Source organism: Xiphophorus hellerii, chromosome 22 (genome assembly GCF_003331165.1).
Source record: "Xiphophorus hellerii strain 12219 chromosome 22, Xiphophorus_hellerii-4.1, whole genome shotgun sequence".
Classification (NCBI taxonomy): Eukaryota; Metazoa; Chordata; class Actinopteri; order Cyprinodontiformes; family Poeciliidae; genus Xiphophorus; species Xiphophorus hellerii.
In genome coordinates this window covers 27,767,667-27,780,424 of record NC_045693.1, presented here as the reverse complement: position 1 = coordinate 27,780,424, position 12,758 = coordinate 27,767,667, and the positions used below count along the sequence as shown (strand labels likewise).

Sequence of the window (12,758 nt, the reverse complement as noted above, 5' to 3'; positions counted from 1 at the left end):
TTATTTTTAAATCCAATTTTCAAAGTTTTCACATAGGAGAAAAAATTGCCTTCTAAATAGAGGTAAGTAAAAAGCAGGCAGTGGGTACATTATTGTGGCATTGCTGTAGATAAGGAATGTGGGACACAAAAGAGGGCTTTCCTCATGTTTGCTGGTTATAAAAACAATAAAAAGGGAGTAAAGTTTCATAAAAATTTAAGTAGCGTTCAGGGATAATGTGAGTAATTGCTGTATTTTCTCTCCATTACTGCCGCATTGTGGAATGGCTGCAATTATGAGGCCCATTGTTTGGTTATACGTTGCCTGCGGGAGTTCACATTTACAAGCTTAATAAAGAGGTGGCCAATGTTTCCCCAGTCGTTTCCCTATCTCCTCCCTCACACACTACGCCTATTCACAGCAGCAGGCGCTTACCTGAACACAGCAATCAAGGGAGCATAAATGGAGTCGCCGTCGTAGACATACATGTGGTCCCAGCTGCACTCTGTGGCAAAGTGATTGAAGCGCAGCCGGAGCGCTGCATTAGGGCTAGGACAGAGCGCACAAAAATATTTAGGAACAACAAATAGCAGCCGATGAATATATATTTTACGGATGCTTCATATTCTTCTCTCTTAAGGAATCCATAGATTTTGTAACATCCATAGGTTGTAAACTGTCTCCTCAGGGACGAGCTCAGACAGGTTTTTAGACATTTTGAATTCCTAGTGAAGTGTGACCTTGTTTTTTATAATGCAGCTGGTATATTTTCAAAAGGCCTGGTTCATATCATTTCATTGAACCCTGGTACAAGTGGAAACACAGGGCTGGAGTTGGGCCTGTCACCACAGTTTTACAGGGCGATATAGTGTCCCTGAAATTATTGCAGTAATGATTATATTGCCATTTTGAGGCCTATCCATCCATCCATCTTCTTCTGCTTATCCGAGGTTGGGTCGCGGGGGTAACAGCCTAAGAAGGGAGGCCCAGACTTCCCTCTCCCCGCCACTTGTTCCAGCTTCTCCGGGGGAATCCCAAGGCGTTTCCAGGCCAGCCAAGAAACATAGTCTCTCCAGTGTGTCCTGGTTCTTCCCCTGGGTGGAGACCCAGTGGGATGACCCTCATCAGGGAGGTGTCCAGGAATCATCCTAACCAGATGCCTGAGCTACCTCAACTGGCTCCTCTCAATGTGAAGAAGCAGGACACCCCCCCTGACCTGGAGAAGGCACTCTGCCCTTTTCCAGCTCATGACCATGGCCTTGAACTTGGAGGCACTGATACTCATTTCGGCCACTTCACACTCAGCTGCAAACCGCTCCAGAGAGAGCTGTAGATCACGACCTGAGGAAGCCAATAGGACCACATCATCCGCAAAAAGCAGAGATGCTACCCTAAGGCCACCAAAACGAATCCCCATCAACATCTTGGCTGTGCCTAGAAAGTCTGTTCATGAAAGTAATGAACAAAATGACAAAGGGCAGCTTTGGCAGAGTCCGACTTACTGCCGTCAATGCGGAAATGACTGACACCGGTCATGCAGGGACCTAACAGCAAGTATCTAAGGGCCCGGTACCTCATACTCCTGGAGAACCCCCCACAGGGCTCCCAGAGGGACAGGGTCAAACACTTTCTCCAAGTCCAGAAAACACATGTAGACTGGTTGGATTAACTCCAACGCACCCAGGACCCTGCTGACGGTGACGGTGTAAAGCTGGTCCAGTGTTCCACGACCAGGACGAAAATCTCACTGCTCTTCCTGAATCCTAGGTTTGAATATCCGATGAACCCTCCTCTCCAGGACCCCTGAATAGACCTTGCCAGGGAGGCTTAAGAATGTGACCCCTCTGTAATTAGAGCACACCCTCTGGTCCCCCTTTTTGAACAGGTGGTCCACCACCCCAGACTGCAAATCCAGGGTAACTGCCCCCGATGTCCATGCAATATTGCAGAGTTGTGTCAACCACCACAACCATACAACATTGAGAGCCTTAAGGAACTGCGGACAAATTTCATCCACCCCTGGTGACCTGCCACCAAGGAGCTCTTTAACCACCTCGGCAACCTCATCCCCAGAGATTGGAGAGCCCGACCCAGAGTCCCCTGGCTCAGCTTCCTCAATGTAAGGCATGTTGGTGGGATTGAGGAGGTCTTCAAAATATTCTGCCCATCGGCCCACAATGTCTGGAGCAGAGGTCAGCAGCACACCATCCCCACTATAAACATTGTTGGTGCTGCACTGTTTCCCCCTCCTGAGATGCCGGATGGTGGACTAGAATCACCTCGAAGCCGTGCAGAAGTCTTTCTCCATGGCCTCTCCAAACTTCTCCCACACCTGAATTTTTGCCTCAGCAACCACTCGAGCCACATGCGATTTGGACTGTCGGTACCCACCATCTGCTTCTGGGGTCCCACAGACCAAAAAGGCCCAACAGGACTCCTGACAACATCCCTCACCGAAGGTGTCCACCAATGGGTTTGAGGGTTGCCGCTGTGACAGGCACCGACAACCTTGTGGCCACAGCTCCAATGAGCCACCTCAACAATGGAGGCACAGTGGGACTCAATCTCCTCCACATCCCCGGAACGTGTTCAAAGTTCTGCCAGAGATGGGAGTTAAATCTCCGTCTGCCAGACTTTCCCAGCAGACCCTCACAACATGTATGGGCCTGCCAGGTCTGACCGCCCTCTTCCCCCACCACTGGAGCCAACTCACTATCAGGTAGTGGTCAGTGCACAGCTCCGCCCCTCTCTTCCTTCAAAGGTCCAAGACATGTGGTTGCAGATCTGATGAAACGATGACAAAGTCATTGAACTGCGGCCTAGGGTGTCCTGGTACCAAGTGCACATATGGACACCCTTATGCCTGAACATGGTGTTTGTTATGAACAATCCCTGATGAGCACAGAAGTTCAAAAACAGAACACCACTCGAGTTCAGATCAAGGGGGCCGTTCCTCCCAACCACACCCCTCCAGGTCTCACTGTCATTGCCCGCGTAATAGTTGAAGTCCCCCAGCAGAACAAGGGAGTCCCCAGGAGGGGCACTATCCAGTACCCCCTCCAAGTCTTTAATCCAACGTTTTTTTCTTTTTGTTAAGTCTTTTATCACTTAAACTATCACTATTGCTTCTACATCGTCATCCGTGTTTGTTTATTCTAAATTCACATATGGTATTTTGGGGGCTTTACAGGATTTTCTTCTAGAATCGGGATGTTCTTGAGTGGAATCGGTTTGTGTGTGGGGTGTTGCTCCTGCCGGGTGGCTGGACACACAAACCAATCAAACCTGTTGTACTTTTATCGTTGTGTGTGGTCACAGATGTTTGGAAAATCGACTGACAATCCTAAAATCATGCCGTATGAACCAGACCTAAAACTCACAAGCTCTACTCCTCTCCTCTCGTCTCGACCACTGCCCTAACGCTCTCTGACTCTGGTCGCTATGGTAACGTTTACACATCCCTTTCAAATAAGATACAGATGCGCCACAAAAATGAACATTTTACTTTAATGAAAATTTTAACTCAGATAACAACGAATCAATGGGAGCCCTGAGCTTGTTTCTCTGCAACAAGACGGACCCATCTGGGAGTGACGGGAAACAATGACACACAAAGTGTTGCTTATGCACAGGGTGCCTGGTCTCCACGTGGAGAAGCAGTTTGAAGGCTTCGTTGCCTCATTAGTGAGCCGGTCGCCGCATATCATGCATAGCAGGCTTGGAATGTGGGAATCACCTACCGGTCCGAGATAAATCCATTCTCCTGTCTGTTCTCTGGGCCTTTTGCCCTGCGCAAAGAAACTTTACAAAGACATCTGATCTGTTTCTTACTAATTTTACTGCTTGTGGGTTCAATTTTGGCCTGCAAAACGTAACCAATCCAGTTAAAGGATTTTCAAAATAAAAGATCCTCCAGACTCAGAAAATTCATAAATCGTAAATATGTAATTATTTCTTGTGCGGCCCGGTACCAATTGGTCCACGGACCGGTACCGGACCAATAAGGATTAACACTGGCGAAATAAGGATTAACACTGCTGTTAAAAAACAACAAAAGGGTAAAGCATCAGTAGTTGTAAGCATAAGGAGAAAGTTGGAGCAGCAGCTAATAAAAGAAATTCCCTCAAATGCTAGTGTTTTTTGACTCCAGAGGGGAGTTGTATTATTTTACAGTTGTAAGTTTGCAACTTTTTCTCTACAGAACATATTTAATTGTAAAGATGGTATCTTAAAAGCTCTATTCAGGAGAAAGTCCAGGCCTATTTTTAGTCGCAGGCTGTTAACAAAGTTTACCTTTATAAAACCAAGCCAAATATGTTCTTTATTATTACTCTTCATGCCGTTCATTTGTGTTAACAGATGGGAAAGCCCCATTAGATATATGAAATAAAGTTTCCCATTGGGCTTTGGTGGATTTTGGTGGCAGAATATCACAACAAGGAATGAATCTGGACTTGCAGCACTTGTACTCCAAACACATAGTGAACACTAGGTACATTCAGCTGGTTCTATGAGTGAAGCAGCTCAACAGCTTCACTCATAAACACTGTTTAATGGTAATAAAGCTCCCTTTTCTGGAGTACTCAAGTAAGATATAAACTATAGTTTTACACCAAGTAGAAACAGTTGGTTTAATCTTGATAACAGAAATAACAACAATAATAAAAGATTAGTACTTACTATCCTTCAATTAGCCAAGTGCATTTGGTCTTGTACTTATAGTTAACTGGACCATCTGAGAGAGAACCTGACAGGTCCGTTAACCTGCGGAGGAGAAAAAGAACAACAGATATTAGTGGTTTAATAACGACACGGATCAGGAATGAGACGGGATCCAAATCAAACTGAGATGATCGTGGACTTTCTCTGGTTTAGCTAACCTTGAGTCAATCCTCGATTTTGCCACGACTGGATCAAATGTTGCAGAGGACTGCAGGGAGGTCATAAAAGCACTAAGCAATCTGTTCTGACTTGCAGGTTCTGCTCATGTTGACCCGACGCATTACTTTCTCATGCAGTGTCTGAATTAGAAACAAATCAGCAAAGTGCAGGAGAAATGCTCACCAAAGAAATGCAACAAAAAAGGTCAAAGAGATAAAAATCTGACAAAAATCAAGATTTTTCTTTATATAAATGGAACCAGGGACACCACATATAATTTTGACGTTTGCATTTTCATTGCAAATGTGTGCAAATCTTTTCTGTATTCTGCTAATGTCGAAAAAACAGCTATTGCTGTGTTTCCATTAAATGAGAAATTAAGGGTGTTTTCACACCGGATAGTCCGGTAGACTCGGTTTGATTGGGGACTAAAATTGCAATATTTGTTACATTTTCAGAACTGTAGTTAGCATTCACACCTAAAACTTACTGAACCCCCCCGCCCCCGGTCGCCTGTGGGGGCGCTGCACCAAGAACTACTGAAGAAATCGAAACAAAACCTATGAAGACCAGTGCAACTTCCTTCTTCACAAAAAGTAAACAAAAAAGGAGCCGTGTTAGATTTTAGCAGTTGTAGGATTTCTTCATTGATATACATTACTACTCTGGATATCGCCTGTTAGCCGCTAACACTAGCGACGCTCCTGCAGGCACCATTACTACGCGGTGAGTCTCTCCACTAAACCAGGCTGTGCCAATGAGGGATCAGCAGAAATCTGTCACAAAAATTATCGCAGCGTCTTTATTTCTTACCCAATTTCTATAAATATGCCTTAAATTAAAACTGAGAAAATTGCTGATGTTTGTAAGTATTCTCCCTTGATATAAATCTATAAACAGTTAAGAGTCTGATTCAGGACTCTAATCCTGGGCTGGTGTGAATTCACCCCAAGTTAAATTCACATGTGAATAAGTTTGTACGCGCGATTAGTCATTAAAAATTAAGGCAGTGACGGATGTAAACACTTACATGAGATATGTTCATAATTCAGACATGGTGCTAGTGCTCATAATCTATCAGCTAATCGGTGGAAACATCTGTGTCTTATTCAGGCATTGGAGCAACAAGCCCTGCCTACTTGGGAGTGGCTACATATGCTGCATTTTGGGGAAACTAGTCTGTGATTTTACAGAAGAGTTATGTATTCAATATATTGGAATGACACAACTTTTTATGAACTTGATGCTGTGAGAGCTCTGACGGAGCCAGTTGAACATCGTCTGAAAAAAAAAAAAAAAAAAAAAAACATCATTCCCCGGCAACTACTTCATCGTTTTCGCCAGTAGTAACTTCCAGCAGTGGATGATGTGACTTGTGTGATGTGAAAAAAGTGTTTCAATTGCAGTTTTGTGAAATACATCTAATTCAATAAGGCTGAAAAACCACCTCAACCTAGCGCAAAAATGTTTAATCAAAAACATGAGCTTTTTTGAAATTGCTGGGTTTCCATCAAGCAAATGTATTTTCCTAATTTTCATTTGTGCAATTTTATGGTTAATGGAAACACAATTAGTGCTGATCTATTGGGATTTCCACACACAGCCATCTCTCTCAGGCCCTGTCCACACAGAGCACCACAGGAAACGTAGATTGCCAGGTCAATCTGTGGCACTGTGACGCTTCGACAGAACAAAACAAAACAACCAGACCGGCGCCATGCTTGTTATTTTTGAGAATGAGAAACATGCAGATTTTGATCTACCATAAAACACAAGAAGAAGAATACGTTGGTTACAGAGAGCGATGAACTCCGACGACACTGTTTCAAGAGAAATACGGCTCGCAAACAACATGAAATCGCCGTTTTGAAATTTATCCACTATCTATACGACCTATTTTTAAAAATTATCATTTCAGGTCTCCCAAAATGCCACATTTGTGTAGACACACAGCCTTAAACAAAAATATACTTTTGCGGATACAATTAATCTCGTCTCAGAGTGAACGGGGCCTCAGTTTTACAGAGCATGATCTGAAAAACAGGAAACATCCGGTAATCAACAGTTCTTTTGCTGCATCACTGTCTACACAGCGAAAACTGACTCCCTGTTCTACGCTTCGCTTCATTCAGACAGTCTGGACCCTCAGCTATTGAGAAATGATTGTTAGCTGGAGGCGTGGATGGCTAACATTTGGCCATGATGACATGCCAGTTCAACGTTACAAAGCTTAGTGAAAATGTCCTGTGCTGTAAACAAACATCCTCCACTATGAAGAGAGAAGTGGTGTGTGGGATTTTTTTGGTCAGTTTAGCACGATAGGAGCATTATTTAGAAACTATAGTCAAAGTTAGTACTATTACTAACCATATACTTTCCTTTCATTGGCTGCATTCAGCACTAATGCACCAATTCAAAAAGTTTAGAAATGTTCTGCATACTAAAGAAAGTCCAACTCTTTATAACCAGGGTGTACCTAATGAGGTAGATGGTAAGTCTAAAATTTCTTATCTGACTCTTGTACATATTGACTAAAAATAAAAATTAATTCTCATCTGTTATATAATCATATGAAATAAAGACATTCCATCTACCTTGCATTTTTACCTAAATGTGAGAGACATTTTTGATTATATTTTTCATATCCATCATGAATAACAAGTGTCAGACTGAGCCTTGATTAAAAAGACATAAGGACATTGCCTTTTGAGAAGATAAAGGATGACATTTATCTAATGTTGCGCTGAGAATGGCAAGTGACAGGATAACGTATTTATGTGGGGCAACACCGAAAAGCTTTTTGCAGACGATGTGGTCCTTTTGGCTTCATCAGGTCGTGATCTGCAGCTCTCGCTGGAGCTGTTCGCAGCCGAGTGTGAAGCGGCCGGGATGAGGATCAGTGCCTCCAAATCCGAGGCCATGGTTTTGAGCCGGAAAACGGTAGAGTGCCTTCTCCGGGTCAGGGGGGGTGTCCTGCCCCAAGTGGAGGAGTTCAAGTATCTCGGGATCTTGTTCACGAATGGGGGAAGAAGGGAGCGGGAGATCGACAGGCGGATTGGCGCAGCGTCTGCCGTCAAGCGGGCGCTGTACCGGTCCGTTGTGGTGAAGAGAGAGCTGAGCCAAAAAGCGAAGCTCTCGATTTACCGGTCGATCTACGTTCCCACCCTCATCTATGGTCATGAGCTTTGGGTCATGACCGAAAGAACGAGATCGCGGATACAAGCGGCCGAAATGGGTTTTCTCCATAGGGTGGCTGGGCTCTCCCTTAGAGATAGGGTGAGAAGCTCAGTCATCCGGGAGGGACTCAGAGTAGAGCCGCTGCTCCTTCACATCGAGAGGAGCCAGTTGAGGTGGCTTGGGCATCTAGTCAGGATGCCTCCTGGACGCCTCCCTGGTGAGGTGTTCTGGGCACGTCCCACCGGGAGGAGGCCCCGGGGAAGACCCAGGACACGCTGGAGGGACTATGTCTCTCGGCTGGCCTGGGAACACCTCGGGATTCCCCCGGAAGAGCTAGAAGAAGTGGCAGGGGAGAGGGAAGTCTGGGCCTCCCTTCTGAAGCTGCTACCCCTGCGACCCGACCCCGGATAAGCGGAAGAAGATGGATGGATGGATGGATGGATGGAACACAAAGAAGCACTATGCAGAAGTCACTCAATCAATTTGATTTTAGAGGATAAAGATAGAAAGACCACACTCAGACACATGAACACATGAAGAAACCCCCCCCCAAAAAAACAGTGAAGACGTAGCAGCCTGTCCCTACTTGGACTGTGTGTCATCTCATGAGCATGAGTGCTTATTTTCTAGGCCTGCAGTGTCACTACAGAAACTCAGAAACATCTCTAGACACAAAAAACACAGTAATGATAAGGTGCTATTGATGATAACTAAATAGTAACTTGATTAAACTGAAGGTTTGCTACAAGACAGGTATGGAAAACAACCACCCAGAACTATGTCAAGCATGGAAAACACTGCATGTAGTGAAAAGAGTGACATGATTCTTATGAAAACTGCAATCAAGATCAATAAAATTTCCCCAACTGTCATCTTATCCTTTTTCCTATGTTGTCAAAGTAAAGAATAGAATTTAGGAAATGCAATTTTAACTCTAAGACGAAACAAAAAAAACAAAACAGTCATGAAAAGCCCATTAAGGGGTGAACCATGTGAAGAGGCTATAGTTCTCTATGCAGTTGTCCAGGGTTCAGATGGCATTTTTACTGTCTGTCTTCCCCTTCTCACTCCACCCTCCTTCATGTCATATTTCTGTTCAATAAAGGCCATTTTAAAGGGAAGCTGTTGTGTGTTTTTCAGGCATGTAATTCTGTTTTACACCACTAAAGAGTAACTATGTTACCTTCAATTGTTATTAAAATACCATCAACATCAAAAACTAACAGAAATTTGACATGACATCATAGCTCTATGTCTGACACCTTGAAATTAACTTCTGTCTCTTTAAGAATCTCCCACATTTTTCCGACATGTCATGTCACGACAACAACACTTCTGCATAGATGGCATTGATGAGTGTTGTTAGGAACTCATCAGACTAGAAGTTTCACCAGATGTTTGGTAATAGTAGGTACGGGAGTTTGGCTATGGACTGAAGCTCCAAGGCAGAGATTTGGGAAAATGGGTGGGGCTTTGTGTGAGCAGACATTCAAGCACCCCTGTCTGATAGGAGAATCTGAGCTACTTCTCAGAGCAATGCTGGTAAAAAAAAAAAAAACATTGTTAAAGGGTTAACAGAGAAGCCATGTTGGGATGGCTTCCTGAAGGCGGAGTTTCAGAAAGACTTGGAGTTTCTTAAAGAGGCAGAGGCTCAATTCTAGGTGTTAAATTGCAACGTAAAATGTACTTTAAGTCATATTTGATATATGCAATATTTTTACAACAACTGAATGCAACATAGCTGCTGAATAGTGACACTTTAATCCAGGAAAATACATAAAACTGCACCTTTAATGAAACACTCCAGATATGTTTTTGATGAGGGGACTAACATTATAATGATGTAAAGCTTTAAAAAAGTACATTTTGCATAACACCCCTACTTTGAAAAACTTCATTAAGCAATTTCACCATGCTATGAAAGATGTTTTTGGTCATAAAATCTTTTGAAATATTAAAACATATTTTAGTTCTCCTTGTAAAAGGTATCAATGTACTAAAAGAAGCTATTAAAACTGTAAAACAGGAATCCTGCTCTTTTATTGGTCCCTAATCATAAAATGCGTGACTTTTTCTTCTTTTTTTCTCCAGTGAAAGTGAAACTGACTGAGAAACAGTTTTATTGCAATCTGCACACGTCAGCAAAAAACCTATCAGATTAAGAAGAGAGGATAAAGGAGAGAACAGATTGTGACACAGCAGGACAAAGTGAAAACACCGCCAATAAATCTCAAAGAACACATAAATGCATGACTGTAAGTTTAAAGAAAGCTCATAAGTACGGTAGGAGATACAAGGAGTCTTTGATTATATTCACCAGCCCATCACTTCTTATTCTTCCTTAGTGGCTTCTGATCTCAGTTACAACCTATGGCTATAACTCCAGATTAAACTGAGATGAATATTCATGTCAAGATGCTGCTACAGCTGATTTAAATGAGGATATTAATGACAATAATAAAAATATGTTTAATTTCTCACAGTAAAAGACACAAGAAAAAAAACATCTGAGGAACGATGTGCCTTTTCTAGATTTCACTTCACTAAAAACATTTCAGAAACGAATACTGAAAGTATTTGTCCTGTACAGATTTCTTTTTTTGCTCCTCTGTCACATTTAATAAATCTAATGCTTATTGCTTGTTTCACAATTGGTGACTGCATGATTTTTTTTAATGATGAAAAGCACTTTGAACTGCCTTGTTGACGAAATATGTGTGGGTAACTTGAATTAAACTTTAGTTGAATTTCAACGTTTCAGATCAAATCAATTTTAAAACCAAATACAGCCTGAGAAAATACAAAACTAGTTTTCTAGTGAAAAAATAAAACTATCCACACTGACTCTATGGGATAATTATTATTATCCCCTACACCTAATAAGAGGAGGTGCCACAACAACTAACTTAAAGCATTTGTGATATACAGCAAGTAGCCTAAAGGAATTTTAACTCACTTATTGTTTTCAGAACTGTTAAAATTACATAATGATATAGAGCTATTAAAGAATGAATGGTTTGTTAAAGTTTTACAACAGGTTAATTCAAATTCATTTTCAGATTTTAAATAGCCCACTTCAAAAACATCCATCCGTTTTCTGTTCACCCTTTGTCCCTAATGGGGTCAGGAGGGTTGCCGGTGCCGATCTCCAGCTACATTCCGGGCGAGAGGCGGGGTACACCCTGGACAGGTCGCCAGTCTGTCGCAGGGCAACACAGAGACATACAGGACAAACAACCATGCACACACTCACAGCTAGGGAGAATTTAGAGAGACCAATTAACCTGACAGTCATGTTTTTGGACTGTGGGAGGAAACTGGAGTACCCGGAGAGAACCCACGCATGCACAGGGAGAACATGGAAAACTCCATGCAGAAAGACCCCGGGCCGGGAATTGAACTCAGGACCTTCTTGCTGCAAGGCAACAGTGCTACCAACTGCGCCACTGTGCAGCCCTTCAAAAACATCAATATGTTTATTTTTAGAGCAATTTATAGGTGAGCCTGGTGCCCATGTTCCTGGGAGTGCTTTGAGAATATGGAAGAGAGGAAAACTGGCATGTGCCAAATCCTTAAATTAAAAAAATAAAAATTCAAAGTCTCTACCAAGTCCTGAAGCCCTCACAGGCATCTCAGTCCTCCTGCAGTTGTTCCTCCCAGCTGTAGTTGGAACACTCACATTTTAACAAGTTGAAAAAGGTTATGGTTAAAAATATTCACATTAAGCTATGAATTGTTGTATGTTTCTAGCCAGGAATATATTACACACCAAAAAATGGAGAAAATAAACAAATATTTTCTAATAATAAGAACAAGTACTTAATAGTAATAAGTACTTTTTCTATTACCAATTTTTGATTAAATCGTTATTATGCCTTATTTTTGTTTGTTTTGTTTTTCTGTCTTGTGAAATATTTTAAAGGAAAAAAGAAGGATTTCAAATTGAAAGTTGTGAGACGAAAACATAATGCATAACTGTTGCTTTATGAAATTTAATACCAATACAGAACGAAAAAAGAAAACATATATATATACACACACACACACGCGCACATGCACCCGCACGCCCACACACATGCACGCATACATCCATTTTCTAACACCCTTGCTCTTGGGGTCAAGAGTCTCCAGCTAACGTCCCGGGCGAGAGGCGGGGTACACTCTGGACAGGTCGCCAGTCTGTTGCAGACACACATACATACTGTATATATCTTTATTAACAAATGCCTACATTAAATTCAAAGAACCTGTTTGTTTGTTTTTTTAACGGGGCACATTTCACTGTCTTCCTTGATTTTCTGGCTAAGGGAGAGAAAAGGTGATCATATTCCAGCCATGTAAAAGTGAAATTCCCATTCATAGTTAATATGAAGCTGATAGATGGAGCCTCAACAAGTAGTCGCCTATTAGCGCTAGCAAAAGAAAGAGACACCGCCATAGGCAGGACAACCAATCACAGCCACCTCAGCTGATAAATGATGAATAGGGACTCCAAGACTTCAAGTAAAAAGACAAAAGACCCACATTTTTAGAGAAACCCCTCCATGGGGGACTGCATAAATATTTAGCAAGTATCCAAAAGGTTATTAGAGGTAGAGGATGATAAAGAAGGGTATGGGAGTGTGTGGGGTTTGACTGACCAAGGAGATAAACAGAGACAGGAACGAAAGCATGAGGTATGGAGGAAGAGACCAGCACCATGTAAAATATTCATTGCCCCT

General features: G+C 42.5%; 1 protein-coding gene across 5 annotated transcripts in view; it reads right to left on the bottom strand.

The window, feature by feature from the left end:
• The window catches only part of LOC116712856 (attractin-like protein 1), a 191,756-nt gene that overhangs the window by 150,169 nt on the left and 28,829 nt on the right, over positions 1-12,758 (bottom strand). For all 5 annotated transcript variants that reach the window (XR_004337700.1, XM_032552699.1, XM_032552698.1 and 2 more), the window contains exons 2-3: positions 4,660-4,743; positions 415-528 (exon numbers count right to left, since the gene is read on the bottom strand). Coding sequence is in view for 4 of the 5 variants with exons in the window: in XM_032552699.1 (XP_032408590.1) it covers positions 415-528; positions 4,660-4,743 (198 nt within the window). In the remaining variant the exon portion in view is untranslated. The remainder of the gene's footprint in view (positions 1-414; positions 529-4,659; positions 4,744-12,758) is intronic.